The sequence below is a fragment of the Anolis carolinensis genome, chromosome 3 (assembly GCF_035594765.1).
Source record: "Anolis carolinensis isolate JA03-04 chromosome 3, rAnoCar3.1.pri, whole genome shotgun sequence".
NCBI classification, from domain to species: domain Eukaryota; kingdom Metazoa; phylum Chordata; class Lepidosauria; order Squamata; family Dactyloidae; genus Anolis; species Anolis carolinensis.
The window spans coordinates 271561068-271584659 of record NC_085843.1 but is presented as its reverse complement, the minus strand read 5'-3'; the positions used below and the strand labels follow the sequence as shown (position 1 = coordinate 271584659).

The window sequence follows — 23592 nt, the reverse complement described above, 5'->3', positions numbered from 1 at the left end:
TTGTTGTTATTATTATTATTATTATTATTATTATTATTATTATTATCATCATCATCATCATCATCCCAGGTCCTGAGGTTTCCAGGTCATGACTTGAGACTCAGGAAAGCCCTCTGGTGATGTGATTGTTATACCTCAAGTGTCAACCACAGTTAATAGAATCATAGAGCAGAAAGAGACCGCAAGGACCATCCAATCCAATCTCCTGTCATGCAGGAAAAGCACAATCAAAGCACTCCTGATGGATGGTCAATAAGGTTTCTGGATAAGGTTAAACTATAGCAAATCTCCTCCCTCAGTGTCCCTCCCAACCCAACTTTAACTGCTGCAGCATCCCCTCGAGAGGCTAGACACCATGGCAGCAGTGTCATTTAACAGTTCTACTTTTACCTTCTCTATTTTCTACCAGCAGAGCTTCCAGGCACACTAAGTAAATCACAGGTAATAGAGTTTATGGAACCCCAAGCAGTACTGATATCTAGAAAGGCATCACAATAGTATATGAGTTGCAGTAAAATGCCAAAGTGCCCTGGAGCTTCTGTCAACAAAATATAGTGGGGCAATATGATTAAGAGAGAGTTACGCTGCATCAGACAATGAAGGAAAAGAATGCTGTATGGCATGTTAATAGATCCCAAGGAAGTCTTGTTAATCTACCAAAATATGGGAAGTCATTTTCATGCAATATTAGGAGGCACTGAGTAAGATAGTAGGGGGGGATCATTCCTCCATGCGATTTTCATGGCCTACTTTGCAAACAGAGTGCAAAAGCTGGAACACTTCAAATGGCTTTTTCACGAGGCTTCCATGAGTCATAGACCTTAAGCTGGAGATGTAAATTTTTCACTCTGTTTGAGTTGTTCCAAGTATTATAGACTCAAAGGCCCATGAGTTTCTTGATTGCTGTCAACTTAAAATGACAATCCAAAGGCTAAAAAAAAAATGTGACACAACACATATTTGATTAATTTATATCTTAAAACATTCCAGATTCAAAATCTTTAAAAGTTACTTTTAGAGTTCTTATATCCTAGAGCAGGGGTCCTCAAACTTTTTAAGTGGAGGGCTGGTTCACGGTCCCACAGACTGTTGGGAAGCTGGACTAGGATGAAAGAGTCCAAAATTAAGATTGTTGTTGTTGTTGTTGTTGTGTGCCTTCAAGTCATTTCAGACTTAGGTGAACTCTAAGTCTAAAGTTTAGGACAAGGGCCAGGTAAATGACCTTGGAGGGCCGCATCCCACCCATGAGCCTTAGTTTGGGGATCCCTGTCCTAGGGATTGCCCCTCTGTTTCATTTCCAGCATGTGGGAAAGGAATCTCAGGATTAGAGGGCAACCTTGAAAAGTTATTTTTTCCTCATCAGCTATTTTTGCTCATCTTTTAGATTTGTTGTTTATTTGAATGATATACAGTGTGTGACTGTGGTAGAGTTTATCTCCTCCTTAATGAAAGCACCTGGAGCTGCCTCTGTTGATACCACAAGGGGTCAGGTTCAAAGACTGAAATCTCAAGGACTGGGATAGTCTTCACCTAACAATTGTCCTATAAACATTTTGTATGAACCATGTCAGCAACAAAACGTAAGGGAATTTGAGGGAAAGCAGAGCTAAAAGAGTATTGATCTCCACTACTCAGGGGATTTCCTCATGTTGCTAAGCTGTTACCAAGCCAAATAAAGTGGGCCCATCTTTCAACACCTGCAGGGAGTCCACTTGACACACAGCTGGACCCACAGTAGAGGCAATTGCATCCAGCAGTTTATCTGGCACAAGGGGAAACTGGATATATTCCAGAGCTTCCTGGAATTTTGGAGGTTTGGACAGTTGGATCAGGCTGGATCTAGTCTGATCCAGCTTCCACACATCCAACTGACCGACCACTGGGTCACCAGTCAGAAGCAGCACTCTCACAGAGCTTTGCTACAGTTGTCCTTTTTGTTGCGGTCACAACAAAGTGCCCAGCCATGTGACCAGGAGAAGTGACATCACCAGCAAGCCTCTGCAAGGGAGCTGTGTCACAGAGGTGGTTGTGGCCTCAATGCACTCTCATTCCAACCAGTCACCTTGATACTAAAACGGCTCTAGGTACGCTCTCATGCTGCTTTGAGGTAGCTCCAAAACAGTTTACTTCAGAATATTTGGATACGTATAGACTCAGCTGAATTTCACCCAAAATGAAATATGAAAGCAAACTTGGAAGCTTCAGAAATTTGTGATTAGTACAGCATAATCTATCTATTAGTACCCATAATCTATCTATCTATCTATCTATCTATCTATCTATCTATCTATCTATCTATCTATCTATCTATCTGCCGGGCTGTGGCGCAGGCTGTTGAGCAACCAGCTGCAGCCAGCTGCAATGAATCACTCTGACCAGGAGGTCATGAGTTCGAGGCCAGCTCGGAGCCCCATGTTTGTCTTGTCTTTGTTCTATGTTAAGGCATTGAATGTTTGCCTTATATGTGTAATGTGATCCGCCCTGAGTCCCCTTCGGGGTGAGAAGGGTGGAATATAAATACTGTAAATAAATAAATAAATCAATAAATATTAACTACTTATGTAAGTTTGCCTGTCTGCTGGTACCATAAAGGCTGTTGCTAAGTGAAGTAGCCCTCTGATGTCAGTGGAAAAGAAATGTTATGTGTATGAAGGAAAAGGATGAAGGAAGAGAAAGAAAAAAAAGAAGGTAAGAGGAAGGAAGGAAAGAATGAGAGAAGCGGAGGAAATGTGCATGAGGGAAAGCAAGGGAAAAAGAAAGAGCCACAAAGAGAGCCTGCCCACTGTTGCCAGAGTTTTGCCATGTGTGTATTGTGAGCTAGGACTTCACAGAGCTGAAGAAAGGAGAAAGCAAGTGGGTGACAGCCCCTCTGACACTTGGGCAACAACAGGTATAGGTGCTAGCTTGAACATAAAATATATGTTATCTAGTCATATGAATACCTTTAACAGTTGTGTATTGTCTTAGGTGCCCTGCTGAGTTGATACATAAATTTCTACAGATATAATTAAAAGAGAGAGAGAGAGATTTTCTAAACAGCTAAATAACAAAATCTTCGAACGTCCAGACTCTGATTACATTGTTATCCACAAATTATTGCAGCTGTTCATCAGTTCAGTTCCCACAAAAATGCAAAGCCAAAGAAATCTTGAAAATCCATACTTCATGATACCTGAAATAAGAATATATATACATACATATATACATACATCTATATATATAAAAGGGTAATGAAATTTCGGCCTAGGACAAAACAACAAAACTACACATCCAAGAAACACTAAACTTGGCAGCACAACCCCTCATCCATGCCTCTACGTTCATACAACAAAAAGCTCCAGCTACTCCAGAAAACGGCCAGGCTTTGAGACTGCAAGGCTATTCACTGCTATACCACCTGGCCAACAAAGGATTCCCATAAGCCACAGCAATGCGTGGCCGGGCAAAGCTAGTCTATATATATATAAATGTAATGTGGCACTTTATTATGGAGTAAACAGCAAAACCACTGAATCCAATCACACCAAATTTGGCCACAAAAGCCATAGTCATCCAAGCTATGTTTTTCAATCAAAAAATTCTAGAAAAACAAAGTCCGAATTAGAGGACAAGGAAGAAACATTGTCATGCCACCAGAAGGCTCTCCCCTGGTGCCCTGTCCCTTTAAGGTTCTAAGGGGGCGGAGCTTAGCCTCAGCTCCTGCCAGCTTCCAAATGGCAGTTATTTTTGTCAGTTAGCATTTGTAAGTTAGTGTAGCCCTAAAAGGAAGCATAGGAAGCTAGAAGGAGCACAGAAATTCACATAATGTCTGAACTGTATTAATTCAAGTCACATCAGAATTGTATTCAAATTAGATTAAAAAGCCATATAAGACAGTGATACATAAAGTCATGTCAACATTGTATTAAAGTCAGTGCAAAGATATGTAGAATCCAGTCATGTCAAGACTTTATACTGTGTGGCAATAACTATCTAGAACTGAATAGACTTCAAATATTTCCTTTCCTCACAGAGACTTTTGATTTCCCAAATACAGTCTCTGATCTGACCTTTGTGCTAGGGTGCCTCACAGTTCATTTAGTTAAGTTCCTTTAGGCCTGCCCCCACACTGCCTATAAAATACACATTTTATAATTTGAACTGGATTATATGGCAGTGTAGACTCAAGGACCTTCCACACAGCTATATAACCCCGAATGCCAAAGCACATAACCCACCGTATCAGCTTTGAACTGGATTATTTTGAGTCCACACTGCCATATAATCCAGTTCAGTGTGGATTTTATATAGTTGTGTAGAAGGGGCCTCATATAATCCAGTTCTAAGCAGATAATATAAGATTATAAATATATAAAATTACTGTGGTATCATAAAACAGAACATTAAAAAACTCTAAAATCAGGACAGTAAATAAAGAACAACACTCGGAGAACAGGGGAATTACAGACAGGAAACAATCAGGGCCACCTAACACCTTCCAACAAAAGATTCCCCCAGGCAGGAAGCAGCCAGGCTTTGAAGCTGCAAGGCCATTAAATACTAATCAAGATGACTAATTGCAGCATTCATGCTTGCCACATGGAAACTATTAATTGCCATTCAACCTGGGCAACTGAGGATTCCACAAGGTAGAAAGCGGCCAGGCTTGCAAGCTGCAAGACTATTCAGTGCAATTGAAGCTAGCCAAACAATGATTCCCCTACGAAGAAAGTAGCCAGGCTTCAAAGAGGCTCTTTGATTGAGGGTGCTATTCCAGCTCAACAAACAAGAATTCCCCTAGCTATAACACCGCCAGGCATTGAAACTACAAGGCTATTCAGTGCAATTCAAGAAGACCAACAAAGGATTAACCTAGGTAGAAGACGGCCAGGCTTTGAAGCAACAATACTACTCTGTACTATTGAATCTGACCAACCAAAGATTCCCCTAGGTAGCAAGCAGACAGGCTTTGAAGTAGTGAAGCTATTCATTGCAATTCTAGCAGGCCAAAAAAACATTCCCCTAGAACACAAGTACCCAGCCTTCCAAGCAGCAAGCCTATTCCATTGTATTCCAGCTCACCAAACAAGGATTCCCTAAAGAAGAAAACAGCCAGGCTTTGAGGCTGCAAGGCTATTCACTGCTTTTCCACCTGGCCAACAAATGATTCCCATAAGCCACAGCAACGCATGGCCGGGCACAGCTAGTATATAACCTTTGATGTCCCTCTTTGTAGAAGACGTGGATCAGAAGATATGTCATCTCACTACACTAGAAAGTACCAAGAAATAGGACTGGAGATTTCTTTTAATAGTTTTGTAATGACTTCCTTCTCTGCTCATGCAGGGATACCTAAACAATGGTACATCGAGTATCTCATTGCATTGCCAAATTTCCACATTGTAGAACACTTCACCAACACAGACAGCATGGAGCCCATAGGATCCCATTATATGATGCACAGGCACTTCCAGCGGGACTCTGTGCTGGCTGCATCAGTGTAATGTTCTAGGATGGGGTACTCTGAACACAGGAGACTATGCTGGGGACAGCACAGGAGCAAGCCAGAAAGGTATGCTTTCCAGCTTATGATGGGCAAGCCAGTGATGCAGGCGATTGGGGGCGCTGGGTGACATATTCGTTTTGCTGTCCCACATTTGACCTGCTGCCCTACAGATTCCCCACATCACCATGTGATGAAGTCCTAAACAGCTGCTATTTTATTTCCCTAAATGCCTCCTCACTATAGCTTTGCTTGGAGGTATTGTGGAAAATTTAAAAAGAGAGCCCCACTGGCAAAGCAAGGAAGAGAAGCAATGTGCTGGGGCATTCACAGACCTTGCTTGAGCTCTTAAAGGAAACAGTATGATGAAGGTATGGTAAAGGTAAAGGTTTCCCCTGATGTTAAGTCCAGTCGTGACCAACTCTGGGGGTTAGCGCTCATCTCCATTTCTAAGCCGAAGAGCCGGCGTTGTCCATAGACATATTTTTAAAGGAAATAGTATGATGAATAAGAGTCAAAATCTTGATTTGCCAATTTTTGTTTCCATTGTTGTTTCATTATTTTCTCTAGAGGACATTTCTGCATTCTTTCGGTTGCTTCTTATGCCTTTTGTAAAATAGGTTCAGTATTAGAAAATGCAAATTTTTTTTGCCTTGATAGTTGTCCAAATTAGCAACAACTGAATATATTTTATACGTATCAATGCATACCTTTATATAACAAAACCCTCCAGAATTGACTTTTTAATTTTGAAATGTTTGCTCTAATTGTAATTCTAATTGTCAAATAGTTTTTTTAATGTATCAGCTTCTTGGGGGATGACAGTTTGATCTCCAAAGCTGGCTCAAGAGGATTGACAAATGTTTGAAATTTGAGAAAATAATGTTCGGAGCATCAAGATTCTTTCACATCCCTAGTGATAACAAATTCAAATTTATCTCCAATCACTGCCTTGTTCCAGTATGATTACAGACATACAAAACCTGTGTATCTAAAATGAACAACATTTAAGGACTTCACCATCATGGATGCCAAGTACAGATAAACTATTCCAACGGGAACATAGAAAAGTGTATTAGCCATATGTTTCTTGCCTAAAGCAACCTTCATAATGAGAGAAGAGAAGAGACATAAATATATTATGAGAGGAGCTAACTACCAAATTATCACATATAAAAAAAAACCCTCTATGCTTTCCAGATCCTGGATATTTTTCAATGCAAATTCTGTGACCTGGATTTTTTAAAGGAAGGTTCTGTATTTTGGAAGAGAAGTGGATATTTAGAGAAGGCCTCCTCACCAGGAAATTTCCAATTTTCATGGGTGTCTTCCATGCCCCAAATTTAACACCTTATGTTTGTTCCTTTTCTTAAACAAAGGAAACTACCTTTTATGAGATCCTGTTCCAGCTAACCTAACACTGGCTGGCATTCTATTAGCAAGAGAACTCTAAAGCACCATTATAAAGATAACGGAGAATCAAGATCCTTTTCATGCTGCATAATTATAGCAGATTGATGACGCTTTAATAGCTATTGTGATATTCTACAGAATCCTGGATGAAGCACTAGAACATTCAGGTAAAGAATACTGAATACTAGATACAAAGCTATAGATCCTAGGATTTTCTAGCATAGAGCCATGGTAGTTACAAAAGGGGCATCAAAGTTTTAAAATAGTGTGATGTGAAGGAATTCCTCATGAAGGTCCATCTGTTGGGGGTGATTTGATTGTGCTTTTCCTGCATGGCGGAGAGTTGGACTGGATGCCCTGTGTGGTCTCTTCCAACTCTATGATTCTATGAGGTCCCTTCAATATTGTTAGATAAGAACAGGAATACACTGGCCTCTTGCATTCCCTAAACTATATCATGTATGGACAATACATTGGGTATGCATCATATATTGTCCTTGAACCACAGTTTTCTAATCAGCACTGGATGTTCTGCTTCCTACACAAGTATAGAAGATGATTTTTCACCTGGGACTTCTTGCAACATACCTTTATTTTGTTAACTAGGCAGAATAAGAATAAGCATGGTGCAGTACTTAGAGTGTTGTGCTAGGGCTTGGGGAAGTGAATACCCACTTAACCATGGAAATACACTGGATGATTTGGGTACGTCACATTTCCTCTGCCATCGTGGAAGGCAACAGCAAACATGCTCAGAATAAATCTTGTCAAGAAAAGTCTACAAGACTTAAAGTCACAAAGCAATAACAACAGAGGCTAAAAACAGTACTGGTGACAGTGTGGACTCTGAAGCAGAGCTAGGGCAGTTTACCAAATGTGTAAAAGATATCTACAATATCTAACCCTCAATAAAGCAGTAGCTACACAAGGTTCCATTATTGGCCATTTGAATTATCCCCGTGAAACTTTTGTTACTCCATTAATCAAGTTACACTCTCTGATCTAGATCAGTGGATGGAGTCTCATCTTACCACATCTCTGTGCTGACATCTCTATAGACCTGCAAATAAGAAATCAAGTAGAGAAAAATATTAGAAAAAACCTATGGGATAAAAAAGTTGAACATCTGGTACTTGTGTTTTCCCCATCGATTCTTCTTTATTGGTACAGAGCAGTTTATCAGACGCAGCTGATTGTTGGCCTCCATTCCCGAACAGCATTGTACAAGAATTTTAATCCAATGAGGAAATAAATCTGTTTCAATGAAGTGTGTTTGAAAGCAAGAAAAATTCATTGGAGATCACAAAAGGATTCTAAATAGTGTATTTTCATTTCGAGTGAAAGAAGAAATGCAATTCTCACCCACAGCTGCCAGAGAAATCATGACAAACTGCTTGAAAAAATGAAATTAGAAATAATAAGAACTCCACAGGAAAGTGGCTATACCTTTAAAAATTTATTTTGTAGCTCTTGTTGTTCACTTTTCCAGTTATCAGTGGATTATCTAATATCTGCCAATAACAACAAGAGTGGAAAAGACTAATATGTTGAATTACTGTCAGAGGAGACAACAAAACAATCAGAATTAAAACTGTCACAATATTTGGCATCTTCCTCAAGTTTCCCCTTCTGCTGGGCGTCCAGAAATTTTCTGTTGAAATTAGAAGCAGACCTAATGTCTCTGTTGTGATGTATTAAAAACAAGCACATTTTGAAAAGGATTTTAGTTTCCTATGTTTATGTGGGTTTATGTATGTTCAAGGTGGACAAATTGTATCCCCCTTTCCCAGGTTTAAAGTAATATTGCTCTATTAGTTTGCTCTGGATTTTTTGAAGTTCACAGAATTATTTTCCACTTGAGTACTCACTGTATGCATTTTTCCTAACTTATGCTATTTAAAAATAGTTGACAACAATAATATATATTTACATGCTGCTTTTCTTCAATTGTGTATATAGAGTTGTGTATGGACTGGCCACGTTGTCCAAATGGTCGATCATTATCTCCCAAAGCAGAAAGTTTATTCTCAAGAACAAATAACAGAATGTTAATAAACAGCAAAAGAGATTTAAAGATGAGCTTGAAGCTAATCATTAAAAAATCTACCTGTCACTTAAGTTGCATTTTTAAAAACATTTTTAAGAAAATGATTATATCAATCTATGTTGCTTCATGTTTAAAAAAAAAGCCACGGCCTGTATTGGCAAAGGTCCAAAGGTTGAAAACTACAGTCAACTTTCCACTTTCATGGGGGTGAGGGGCACAACATCTCCACAAAAGTGGAAAACCCATAAATACAAAAACTCTGCTATTTTTTTTAAAAAAATGGAGAACACTTCTCTAGGAATTTCCAGGTCCTCCACTGAAATTCTATGTTCATCTTCTGGTAGAAGTTGACCACAGAGTTTCACTGGAGAGCCCAGAGATTCCTTCAGGGAGCTTATTAATTGAATCCACAAAATTTAAACCCATAAATGCAGTGGGATCGCTGTGCAGATTTAAGATAAATGAATACTAGTTAAAGCCTTGTATTCTGTTTAATTTTTCCGAGGAAATACTGCTTTTTCAGTTTTTGCAATTTTCACAAAATTCTTTAAAAACATTTGTTGGAAGTGAAACCTCTGTATTTATTATTGATGGAAAATATGGTGGTAAATCCCTTATTTCTCCTGAGAGGAGAGGCAGGTGCACATGCCTTCTCTCACATCACACACCTTTGCAAAGCATTTTAAGGAGGCTCAGTGGAGTTATCCTTGCTGGACTACTTTCAAAATCCCCTCTCTTGCCTGCAATTTCCTTTCTGCTTGGCGTTTTGCTTCTTTAAAGCTGTTTCTACATTCTACTCTAGAAGAGAGGTAGGCTTCTCTTTTTGTTTGCTGGAATTACTATTATTATTAATAATTATTATCTATTAGAAGTATTTTCTGAAGGAGAGAAAGGGAAGGAGAAAAGGAAGCTAAAAGGTTAACTCTCTAAGCCCCCAAACACACGTGCATGCCACCCACTGTCCCTCAGGTCCCCAACTCCCAGTCAGTTCCACTAAAAAAAAGAATCAGGAAAATAATGGAAAATCAAAATAATTCAACTGTGATGCCAAATAGGGGAGGAGGAACTGTGATCGATTGCTGCGTGGTCTCTTTTTGGATGGGAATCCATGATAGCTGGGTCCTTGCCATTATGGATACCAGATCAAACCGATGGAGCCAGATTGGCTGAAGGGACCGGCAAAAATGAACCCAGGCTCAAGCCTAGTGCCAAGGCGATCTGAGAAGGGAGGGGGAAAGGGGAGCAATTCCTTCTCTTCCTCCTCTCTTCCACCATAATGGGACAGTAAGGGTTTGCCACCCCTGGATGGTCAAGACTCCTTCCCATCTCTGCAGCAGCCAGGACACTCAAAATCAAACCATAGCAGGGCAGATCTGGAATTCTACACTCCTGATCAGCCCCAGGATAAAGGTCTCTATATGTGCCTGTTATCTTCATACATCCAACTACAGAAATACAGTCAGGTGCTGTTTGGCCACTTTCCTCTAGCCAAAAATTGAGGCAGCAACAGAGAGATGTATCTTACTTGCAGGGGAAGGAAGAGGAAAAGATTAGAGATGAGAAGGCCTGGAAAAAAACCCAGAAAAATTGGGAAAAAACCTATTTTTCCCAAATCAATTTTTCTCTGGAAAAAATGAAAAGTGTGTAAAATATGTTGTTTTCCAATGATAAATAATATATCCATGACAAGGTATTCAAAGTATATAACATGAAGACTTTAATGAAAGATTTCTGAGACTTTTTGTTTCCTCACACTTCCACCCCCATTTTTCCAGAAAAAATGGCTTTGGGAAAAAAATAGAGAAAAAAGTTTTTCTTTTCCCCCAATTTTCTGGGTTTTTTCCCCAGGCTTTCCCATCTCTAGGGAAGATTTCTGTCACATGGTGCTTTATGCTTTGCTACTTTGGATCTTAACCTGCATTTAAATAAAAAATATTTTGGTTCAACTCTAGACAGACACATAGACTCTTACAGATAGCGGTGAGAATATGGTTATGTCACCATCATTAGGTAGGGAATAATTACATTATTGTCTAAGATCTAATTGGGTCTCCAGAAGTCTCAAAAGATAATGGAATCACGTAACATCTGACTATGGAGACATTTTTCTGTTCCCCCTGATCCCTATCCACGAAATGACCACAAAAAAGAGGATAGCAGCTTAGCAGTAAGTGCAGCAGATGGATTTGGTCTTTTATGGAAGAAGCAAAGAAATACCATCCTCCTCAAAATAGGATGTGCAGTATACCCCTTTGCCACTGAAAGAATGCCAATCATTGTCTGCTCCAATATAATACTAATAATACCAATACTACTAAAATTGCACTCATTGTAGATCTTCAGTGGAGGTTCATACTCCATACCAATACTGATACTGATGCTATCTAATCCTTGTTAGGTGTAACTCAGCCCATTTTCTTCAACAGAGGCTCAGAGGACCATCTCCCTTCATGGCTGCTTTCCTCAAATGGAAACTACCACACCTCAGATGGAAAGGCTTCTGATCACATGACATTATTCTTTTCCTAAACAGGCTAGAGAGCTGTCTAATAAGTGAGGCCCATAAGTAGGACATGAGAACAATACCCCCCCTTTTGATCATGATCTTCACACATGGTAAACAGAGGCATATTCTTGGTTAGTGTTGCCCTGTCATTAAATTCTATGAGAGGCAACTAAAGTGTTATGGTGGTAGTAGTATCTGGGAACTGGGAAGCCCTGGCCCTTGAGCGCTCTAATTGGAGGTCAGCTGTGACCAGCAGTGCTGTGGAGTTCGAAGAGGCACGAATGGAGGGCTTAAGGGAGAAACGTGCCAAGAGGAATGAGCACCAAGCCAACCCTGACCGGGACTGCCTTCCACCTGGAAACCGATGTCCTCATTGCGGGAGAACATGCGGATCAAGAATAGGTCTCTTCAGCCATCTACGGACACGCCCCCAAGATGGAAGACAATAGTCCTCGAACTATAAGGGATCACCTAAGTAAGTAAAAGTAAGCAAGTATCTTCAGTAGAAAATGTTTAAAGCGTTATAACCTGCACACTAACAAAATGTTTTTTTGAATGGAAAGCACAAAATCAAAGTAAAGACATGCATCAGAAAAAAGTTCATAGTGACTGTTGGTGCATATGGATCAGGTTAAGAATTAGCCTTGAATCCTATTCATTTTAGAAACAGGCTGCCTAACTCCAATATTTCCTCCTCCTCCTCCTCCTCCATTATTATTATTATTATTATTATTATTATTATTATTATTATTATTATTATTATTATTTTATTGTATGACACAGCAAGCAAGATAGATATGCTGGATTTCATTTCACAAAATCACAAGTCGAACACTTCCCAAGTGTCTAGGACTGTGTGATGTATTTTCGGATGATGCTTGCAGATCCCAGTAAGGTGGCCTTTTGCAGTTGGCAGATCGTAATTTTGTCAATGTCTATTGTTTCCAAATGCCGGCTGAGATCTTTTGGCACGGCACCCAATGTGCCGATCACCACCGGGACCAACTACACTGGTTTCTGCCAGAGTCTTTGAAGTTCAATCTTGAGGTCCAGAGTTTTTCCTGTTGTTTTTTGTCAATGCGACTGTCACCTGGGATGGCAGGTGGATGATGATGATGATGATGATTATTATTATTATTATTAGGCATAATTCTTTATCAGCTAGTTAAGAATACTTAATTTAAGCATGAATTTATGAATGAGAATAGCTTATGCTACCCATTCATTCTTTCGGTAAGTCTCTAAGATGCTACAAGATCCTTTTGCATACTGATACACTAAACTATGTAGCTGATACAGAATTCTGGCAGTAGTAGTAGTAGTAGTAGTAGTAATAGTAGTAGTTGCTGCTGTTGTCATTTCCTCTCCCCCCACCCTGAGCTGAAATCCAAAGTGGCTTAGAAAAATTGCAGCAGATGCAGAGTGAAAAACTCATATGCAGATTAAAATATACAAAATATGTTTTAAAATATAAACTTTACAGGGAAAACAATATGAAATATTGTCATTAAAAGACAAGACATCAAAATACAGTACATTACTAGAAACCTTACAAACAGGTCTGAAAAGGATGTTTCCCCTAATAGGAATAAAATAATCTTCACATGCCAATGGAACATAAACAAGGAGGATGCTAGTCCAGCTCTCTAGGAAGGGAGTTTCTGAATTTAGAAGCTGTCACCAAGAATGTCTTCCCTATATCACCAGCATGGAAGTAGGGCTGTGGGCCTATTTATATGGGCACATATAAATAGGTTTGGACTTGGCCTGGAATCTGCAGCTGTGTTTTCATGCTCTGCTCTCACACTGAGGCAGAGGTGAAAGTGGAGTTCTGACTGTCCAGTCCAGCTGAAACTGGTTCGAACCTGCAGGACAGTCACTCTTACCTTTTCCATTGCTTGCTGATTTTGATCTGGGGAAAACAAGTGGAAAGGAGAGGAATGATGATCCCCCTCCTTTTCCCAGGTTGTGCCGGTACCTTTGATGACATAAGCAAAGGCACTTGGCAATGGTCAAGGTCTCTCTAGAGAGCTGTGTGGCTGGTCCAGCGTTTCAGGAAGGCCCTGGAATTTTCCTTGGATTTGCCTAACATGGGGTAAAATAAGGTTATCCAGTTGTATCATACATTAGGAACCAGAAGTCCCTAAACATTGTGTGGACATCTAGGAGTGATTTCTGTCATGTCCCAATCTGGGATATGTGAACTGTAAACATGCCCTGAGAGAAAATCCTTCTGAAAAGGTCTCAAAACCTGGGTAAATTCATATGGGACTATGTGTTTCCACATAAAAAGTACATGTTGCTTTTTCACTCTTCAGAAAACAAATAGATTTGGGAACTGGAGGGGAACAGAGTATTAGTGCTGACATCACAAGCTTAAGATAGTACACATCTACCAAAATAGTAAACAGCTTTGCTTTTACCTTTTCATCATTTTACTATATAGTAATGCAGAAAATATATGCATAATCTCTGCCACCAGAGTTTGTGCCATGACTTTAAGAGAGGGAGGGAGAGAGAGAGAGAGAAGGAGGAGGAGGAGGCAGTAAGGACTGTGATAACTGCTTTCAATACTCTTAAAACCATTCATCTGTCTTCCCGCATTATTGTATGCAGATCTGCCAACACAGTATAATAGGCAGCACAACCTTCTCTACATTTGTGAAGACTGGAAATATCTTCTAGCCATAGTTTTTTTTCTTTTTTCTGTGGCGCAGGCTGGATAGCAAGCCAGCTGCAACAAATCACTCTGACCAAGAGGTCATGAGTTCGAGGCCAGCCCGGCCCTGCGTCTTGTCTCTGTCTCTGTTCTATGTTATATGGCATTGAATGTTTGCCTTTATGTGTGCAATGTGATCCGCCCTAAGTCCCCTTCGGGGTGAGAAGGGTAGAATATAAATGCTGTAAATAAAATAAAACTGCAAAGGAAGGGGATGTAGTATGTTACAAGGGTTGGTATAGAACTGCAACATCCCCAGGCTGTATCAAAGAAGGTGCTTAGGCAATGGCCTCTTTGTCCTTGACTTGATCCATTTGTTCCCTGTTCCAGAAGCAAAACATGTCTCGTAAAACATTGGCAAGGTAGGCAGTGACTTCCACTGACTAAGGGCCCTTTCACACAGCCATAAAACCCAGAATATCAAGGCAGAAAATCTGACAATATCTACTTTGAACTGGGTTATTTTTGTCCACATTGCCATATATTCCAGTTCAAAGCAGAAAATGTGGGATTTTGTTCAGCTGTATGGAAGGAGGCCCCAGGTGGTGTAGTGGGTTAAACTGCTGAGCTTCTGAACTTGCTGACCCAGCTTCTGCCAGCCTGGCAGTTCAAAAACATACAAATGTGAGTAGATCAGTAGGTACTGCTCCAGTGGGAAGGTAATAGCACTTCATGCAGTCATGCCGGCCACATGACATTGGAGGCATTTATTGACAACACTGGCTCTTTAGCTTAGAAATGGAGATGAGCACCAGTCCTCAAAATTGAACACGACTAGACTTAATGTCAGGGGAAAACCTTTACCTTTACCTATGGAAAGGGCTTAAAATGTCACTGTAGTGGTGTACCACTTCCTTTGCCTCTTATGCTTGAGGACACTTTCATGGCTGCAATTTAAAACAGGTCTTTAAAACTTTACTGTGATCTGGGGCCATTTTCTCTTTCTATCAGATCTCTGTGGACTACAATCCCAATATCCTTCACTACGACTAGTGATATCTAGCCAAAGCAGTTAAGAAGTCTTTCTGAAAATAGTATTCAATTGCCCAAATTCTCTCTTCTTCAGAGGCTTCTGAATGCATAATTAGCCAACTTTGTGCCTTCCCAAAAAGAGTTTGTGGGAGAGGGTTTCTGATGGGGGTCCAATGTCAACATGAATTTTGCAGATCACATTTTTCCCATTTTCATTTGAAATTAGAGTTGAAGACTTAACTGTTGTTTTTACAGTGGTTCCTTGGCATCTACTAACCGTTATGCACATAATAGTTGAAAATACACAAAGGTAGGAAAAATACATCAGCATTTGAAACCCAATTCAAAAATTATATTGGAAATTTCTCAGAAAAGTATATCACACACAAATTTTCTAAAGCACATTTTCTTTTGGAAAGAAGAATCAAACCATGCATATATTGGAGAGGCAGAAATAAACTCCATAAAACATCATCAAGTTATTCAATTAATTGTAACTATGTTTCATATTTTACACTCAAAAAAGTGATTTTTTTAAATAGCAAATATAGAGGGGCAAGCCAAATAAGCCTCTCAGTGGTTCTCCAAAAGCTTTGTCTTCACTTCTGCTGCATGCGACCATTTCAATCCAAAGGTGTGTTGCAGACACAGGGAGGTTGTGGAAGCAGCTCTTCCAAGGTTTTCCTCTTTTCATCTCAATGGAGGAATTAAGCCTGTAAACCAAAACTCTCTTTCTCTCTATGAAAATAGGCATTTCTACATGAGAATATGGGGATGTAATGCTTCATTGGGTTTCTTCTTGAAGCAAGCAAGCAATTAATTAGTAGTTTTAGCAATGTTCTTCCTGCTGCAAGGCAGTCTTCAAAAAACAGTTTTTTGAAGCACATTTGCAATTCAGTATTGATTCTGAACAAAATTCGTAGGTAGTTGTTATGCATAGAAAAGAAAAGAACATTTTCAGTGCAGAAAGCTGCATTGATATTATAGTCTTGTTACCTGTGCAGCAAATGCTGTTTTCTATGGAAATTAATCATATGCACAGAATGCATCCTTAACTATCATAAGATGTATTATTTTCTGCATAAAAGTTGCATACTGCATGGTCAATGCTGTTTTTCATACAAATAAACCATATGTGAATTTTGTGCAGACAAATTGCATATATTCTCATCAGTACAGGGTTAGAGTTTCTGGATATTTTAAAATTGTGTTCTTTAACCATTTCACACATATTTTTAAATATTATTTCCATACACGAAAAGGAACAAGTTCATCCATGGAAATGAGAATAAGAGAACCCTTGAAACAGGCTGGATAGCAATACTTATGACATGCATGTGTTACATTGTCAACTGTGAAGGGTCACAACCATGGTTTGTGAACTGGTAAAAAAATGTTACATAGTTGCACTGCCATGTTCATTCTTCATATTTATAATTATTGACTGTCTCAATTATACCTAAATGATTCCAATTAAAAAGTAAACAGTAAGCAGAAAGCAGAGGCGATTTGGACAAATACTGTTAATACTATGGGAAAACATTCAATACTAATAACGTTAACAAAAACACATCAATATGATTTTCCGTTTTGGTTTTCCAATGTATGATCATTGTTTTATAGCCATTTTTTATTTGTTGGTATTTCCCCTATTTCCCTTTCAGCAATCAAGTAGCAAAATACAATCCTCTGATTAAACAATAGCTATCTGATGGCAAACAATTCTTTTTATTGGTTTACATTTGGCAGGTCACAGTCACAACCACATCAGGCAAAAATTGCACATAGACCACCCAGAATTTTGAAGACTTGCCCTGATTTATCTTCTATGGAAGAAATTCTTTCTGACAAGCAGGGCCACCATCTTATGCTGCATTAAGTAATGTAGTTGGTTCAAAAATTAATGCTCAGAAATGTGTTTGCAATTAAGACACACTTTCCAGTTTCATTTAATAACTCTTATCCTTCAGATAACTGATTTTATTAATGCTTATTGGCTATATAGCCTTTTATATATAAATGTGAAATATTTTTAAATAATTCTGTGAGAGAGTTTCTATGTTTTAAAGTATTCCAAAGCTCCTAGTAACAGCCAATTTTATGCCAAATATGTTGCCAAATATATTGCACACAGTCCAATCTTACACATTTTTTCAGAGTTAAACCCAACTATTTTTTGGTAAGCAATGCATACACTGGATTGCAGCTTATTACTTACACATTAATAATGTGATCATATTACATAAGAAACAGTCCTTTTTAAGGATTGCAAGGGGTTTGAATAAAAAAGTAAACAATTTTAGTTTCATTTTGACTGTAAAAGGCATACTGAAGTCTTCAAAAGCCAGAATAGTCTCAATATGAAATAGCTCTTTATTCTGAGACAGCTACCGTTACTTCATTTTTTTTAAAAAAATGACAAAACAGCAATAAACATTTGAGCTCTTTAATGAGCAAATATCAGGTCTCTTAGCATTGGAATAATTATAATATTCATTTTCCAGATTAGCTTTATTTTTTTCACTCATTGGGACCAACAAGAATGGCCCAGAAGTACAAAGAATTTTTCCCATCAAGTAGTATACAATTTGTTGTGTGTGTAATAAGCTCTCAATCTTGAAAAAGAGTAACTGAAAAGAAACATTTCTGTTACTGCAGTTAGTTTGTCAGAGAAAGTTCTGCGCATTATCTTACAAACTATCAAAATTGCTAGTAATTTGAAAAAATGCAAAATAAAATAAAAATCACATAACTTTACTCTAATAGAAATATAATACAGGAAAAGAGAGAATGTATTCATAAGGGATGTGCTCTTTAGTCCATCTCAGTTTTTTCTCTTTTTTATATAAATGTACATCTGATTACACATACAAACATTTTTTTTAATGACTGTGACATACCATTTTCTTTAAACTTGAAAATAACAGGGTGGGGAACAAAGACCGTACTGTTATTTCAGACCATTCCTTTCAAATCAGGACCATGTTAACTAAGATGCAGAACTGAAAAATTTCCAGATTGTAATTGTACTCCTCATATAGCAGAACTGTACTCTGCAGATATTGCTTTTCTGAAAATCCCAGTAAACTCAGAAATGCAGAAGATAAGCAGAGCAAAAGGGAACCAGCTTGGAAATACTCAAGCAAATACTCATGCATTGTAATTTGTTTAAAAATAAATAAATAAATCTAGAATTGTAATTCTGGAGATCATTTAGGGAGGGACACCTTTATATATTCTAAAATATTCCTTGAAAATAAATCTTTGGAGTGTTTTATTCAACATATGGAAAATATGCTTTATTAAAAGATGACTTATTAATATTGTAAGCACTATAACTTAATCAGGCAGAAAAATATTAAGTTGTCTATTGTCTTCTTTTGGAATTCCCATCCATGTGGGTTCACTACAAACAACGTAAGATATGGTGCCTTCTATTATGGAGAAGCTACTGAGGACTTTGGGGTTGTCACTAAGATTTTTTTCCCTCTTCTTGAGAAGAAACTTTTGTATAGGGTGTGCCAATCGAGGGAAGAAGCTTCTATTGAGAACTCCAATGGAATAAGAAGAATTTTGATTACATCGTAGTCAGTAGCACAGCCACCAAGCATAACAAATGATCATGCACATCGTGCTAAAAATATCCATTATCCTTTATTCCCATAACGTTTATACTGACAGCACTTATGTGATAATGTCGTATCTGCCAGATTTTAAAACTCCTTTCTTCCTTTTTTTAAACTGGCAGATCTCAGCTTATGACCCCCTTCCTAAGGCCTTTAACAACATTGGTGCTTTGTATACTTATCCAAATATGTAAATATGGTCTACACAAGAAAACAGTTCCAAACAAAATGGGTGAAAATTAGCTGACATTCCATTAATGTGTCCCTTGTGCATATTCAAAGAACTTTTTAAAGGAAAAAAAAAACCACCATAATCAGTCATCATTTCTTTCCCACTTTTGTGTTGCACATGCCAAATGCCATTATGTAACTTAAATCCTCAAAAAAAATTAATACTTGAATGTGAATGTAAAAAGTATCATTCAGGACAATTGCTTCAAGCAACTGCAAAAAGTTATACTTTTTTAAAAGTTCATTTGTATATATGTACAATGCATTTTCCCCAAATCCCCAAAGTTCTTCTTATGTATATTCACATAATATCCCTCCATATTTAAATAGTAAGAGTCTTGTAGGTCAAAAGCCAAGTGAAGTCTTCTGTAATTATAACCCACTGTAATCCGCCAAAAAATTTAAAAGTTTGTTTCATCTTGTTTTGGCTATACCCTAGTTGTTGAATGTGAATGGGGGTGTGGATGTGGATGTGGGTGAGGATGGGGCAGGGTGTTATTCTGTCCACCGGTAAATGTATTAAATGTGTGTAGTGGCTGAATCCCAGGTATAGTGTTGGGAATCATTGTAATGGTGTTTGGGGTCATTAAAGGAATATCATCAGGTGACCGCCTCATAGCTAGTGTGTAGTCTGGGGGGCAGGCGGTCCTGAGAACCACCTCATGTGGATGGATGGATTCACATTCATGACCCAAATCACTGTGCTTCATTTGGAGGGACATTATTTCCTCTTCTTGTGCATGGGTGAGATCATTGGTAGTTGTACGCTGAGGGCTACATCTCCGGTGAACGTCATGTCTTCTCTTATCCTTTTTGTAATATAATGCTGCAAAAGCTAAAATGTTCAGGAACAGTAAAGAGGCTCCGACAGCAATAGTTACACTCAATTCCGTGGAATAGTCTCGTTGATCTCCAGAAATTAGGCTTGGTGGTTGTTTGGGATCATCTTGCTTGGCTGTAGGAAAGGCTGAAGTTACAGGTACAAGATTTTTCCGGGTTGGCCTGAAAGTAATATCAGTTGATGGCACTTTTGTTGTCGTAGAGGTATACTGTGAAATATCATTAAGATTGTGCAGGTGAGGTACCAGTTCCAACCACAGGTTCACCTTGTTGGCTCTGTAATGTTCTTTCACTCGTGGTTTTAATCCAATATGAAGGTAAAGTTGGTCTTTTTGAGAATATCTGGTCCATGCTACTTCCTCAAAACGATTGGGTTTTGTGTGAATGAACTTAGTATCTTGTGGGACCGGTTGATTTGGATCCCTAGAAAGAAAACAAATGGACACATTAAACCTTTATGAAAATTGTTCCATGCTTTCAAGGGGACTCTTTTTACTTTACACATAGTACCAGCATGTCAAAAAACACAGCATGAAGTGAGTTGAATCTGAACATATGCATTCAGATTAAACCCACTGAAATAAATGGAACTTAATCAGTAAACTGTCATTAGCATGCCTATTGATTTAAGTAATTCTGCTCTGATTATATGGTTACATTTAGATTCATCTTTATTGCCTTTGTTTAAGTTCTGTAAAATATACAGAACTGTAGAAAGGCTTCCACTGTAAAATATTTAGGTCTGTTTCATCCACTACTTGCTAAAATAAAATATGTGGTGACAAGTAAGATCATAAAAAGAGCTCTGCTAGATCAGAAAGTGAACCTAGTTTAATACCAATTTAAGTGTCAGTCAAGTCATCAATCTCTTCTAGGTTTGAGCCCAAACTATGATAACTTGTAGAAATTATCATAGATTTAAAAAAAATGCCTCCAGGAAATCCACACGTCAGGCCAATAGCACAACACATTTTTATCTTTCAGCTCCTGATATTCAGTGACATGTTGTCTCTGAAGATGGAAGTTTTACTTAGTCATCATATCTACCTTGCCCTCCAATATTAGACAAGTTCTTGCATTTAAAGCCATTTACAACTACTATGTATCAGTACTCAGAAATAAGAGCTGTTGTGTTTAGTGAGTGTATAGAGTGCTGTAGTATTAGTTTTATTTTATATGCCCTATGGATTCATGTTAACTTAATGATTGAATTTAATGCACATTCTGCTTGTATGCTGTCCACTGAAAACAACAATCTTACCTAGCACTTTTTCAGTACTTGATGCGGTTCAAACACCCTTATAAAACTATGAAGTGGGGCAGTATTTGTGCTCATTTTGCAGCTGGTTTAATTAAAACCACCTAGTGTTTTCACAGCTACGTTTAACAACCTCATCACATTCACCAAATTCAGTATCCTAGGACACGTCCAGTCTGTTTTGGGGATGGAGCCCCACACTGGTCATCATACAATGTTGGATGACTTCTGGCAGAGGCCTGACCCTCAACCAGAGTGGAAACATCCTTGGATGCTTCCCTCTCAACATGAGATACTTCCCATGTTGTGCTGGCTCCAATGGAGAATTTTTCAAGTATCTGTGTTATTATTCCCTTCAAACACGTTGTAAGAAATAAATTGACCTCTTAGTAGTGATTACGTTTAGTTATGAATTCTACATTGCACTTTCTTTATTATTTAATATGGGCAGCTCTTCATGATCAGGTGGTTTAAGGCAGTGGTTCTCAACCTGGGGTCCCCGATGTTTTTGGCCTACAACTCCCAGAAATACCAGCCAGTTTACCAGCTGTTAGGATTTCTAGGAGTTGAAGGCAAAAAACATCTGGGGACCCCAGGTTGAGAACCACTGCTTTAAGGGAAGAAAGTGTTTAATAAACTTGCAGTGACCTATCTTAAAAACCTTGCATAAATCAATATTGGGATTTTTTTGTGTGTGTTCTGGGTAATATGCAAAAGGGTAGTATCTGATCTGATTAGATGGTTCATATGCATTGTATGACCATGTCTTCAGCAAGTACTTACCCAGTTTTTGCAAAGTTTGTCCAGTATGTCATCACCACTGCACTTAGCATGACATCATTTTTTGAAAAATTACAAGGAAATAATTCTGTAGGACCAATCATTGGGATTCCTAATACATAAGGAACCTCATCTCCATGGGCAGCATCTGCCCATGCAGGTACCTGATCTGTTTGGCAATGATGATAAAAGGCATAAAAATATGTGGGTGATCCAAAATTCGAATGAAGATCAGCTGTAGCCACTGCTGGCGCAACCCACTGATGATCGGTAAACAAAGCCAAGAGTGTTTTCCTTCTTGTCTCAGGATTGTGCCTATCTGCCCAGTCAGTATACATAAATTTAATGGTTTCTCTCAATATGTCTTTGCCTTCAGGGTATCCATATAAGTTATCAACAAAGTTTGAAACTGCAAAGTCAAAGTCACTTGCAGATATGCCATCTTCGCTATCAACAATGTTTTCAACAAATTTCAGCCCTTCTCCTTGGTTAACTCCCAGCATTATATCATAGTTAAGGAACTCTCCTTGCTCCATCAAGATCTGAGGATCATCTGGGATCACATCTCCATCAATAACTGGCCCAAAGGCTATGTGGTATCGAGCTGGCTGGATATCCTGATCAACAAGTTCTCGGTAAGGCTTCTTCTGTAGACATTCTACCAATTCAACAGTATCTGACACATTGCAACCAACTTTTGTAGCCAACATCCTTGCATATTTTGCAGGCTGAAAACTGACTGCCCAGCTGGAGAGAGCCGTTCCGCTTTGAGCAATTGCCCTTTGAAAGAGTCCTGTATAGGAAAGTAGAGGAGCAGGTTAGAAAAGTGACAATAAACAAATAACTAAGCAGGTGGAAACATGCTAAAAATGTTTTAATTGACTAAAGAAGGCACCTTATCATTACCGTGTAAAAAGTTGGTGGGGGGGCACTGAATTGTTAAGTGTGCAGTGAAATTATATAATTGTGTCATAAATAATATGAATATATGTGGTTTATTGTAGATTAACAAGGAAACTAAATGAAGTGGAAACCTGTCAGCAATATATATATATATATATATATATATATATATATATATATATATATATATATACACACACACACACACACACACACACACACACACACACACACACACACATACACATACACACACACACACACACACATAGCAATAAGTATTTTTTTTCAGATATTTAATAGGGAAGAGAAAAGAATTTGAAAAACTGGGGTGTAATTGGATGCAGAATTCTGCCCTAGACTCACATTGGCCATGGAATAGAAGGACTGGGAAGGATTAATACAATGTATTTATTGCTACCTATATCATAGTGTTTCCAAGAGGAAAATGTCCTTTCCTGAAATCATATTGTTAAACCATACACTAAAATTCATATGAACTGTTTCGGAATTTGCTAGGAAATAAGGAGAAAGATCTAATTTCCTTATCCACAAATAATGTGATTTCATTTTTAAAAGAAATTAAAAAAATATTTTAAAAAATTCATTTTTAAAAGAAATAACGACCACATCAGAACTGCCTTTCTCACATTTGGTGGAGAGCGACTAATTAAGAAATAAAGTGAAGTGAAGTGATTTTACAAGGTTTGACTAAAATTCTGAACTGAGAAGAAAAAAATTCTAACTTTCAAGATACTGATTCTATAGGTTTGGAATCCATGCATACTACACAAATGCAGCACCGTTGTTCCACT

The 23592-nt window shown here is 38.3% G+C and overlaps 1 protein-coding gene and 1 long non-coding RNA gene across 9 annotated transcripts in view; one reads left to right on the top strand and one right to left on the bottom strand.

Moving 5' to 3' along the window:
* Window positions 1-23592, top strand: part of LOC134298056 (uncharacterized) — a 151380-nt gene that overhangs the window by 29704 nt on the left and 98084 nt on the right. The gene's annotated exons all lie outside the window — the stretch shown is intronic.
* The window catches only part of nlgn1 (neuroligin 1), an 816109-nt gene continuing 809363 nt past the window's right edge, over window positions 16847-23592 (bottom strand). For all 8 annotated transcript variants that reach the window (XM_008106015.3, XM_003218122.4, XM_003218123.4 and 5 more), the window contains 2 exons: window positions 21878-22667; window positions 16847-20259 (listed from right to left, as the gene is read on the bottom strand). In XM_008106015.3, the coding sequence (XP_008104222.1) occupies window positions 19425-20259; window positions 21878-22667 (1625 nt within the window). In that variant the 3' untranslated portion in view covers window positions 16847-19424. The remainder of the gene's footprint in view (window positions 20260-21877; window positions 22668-23592) is intronic.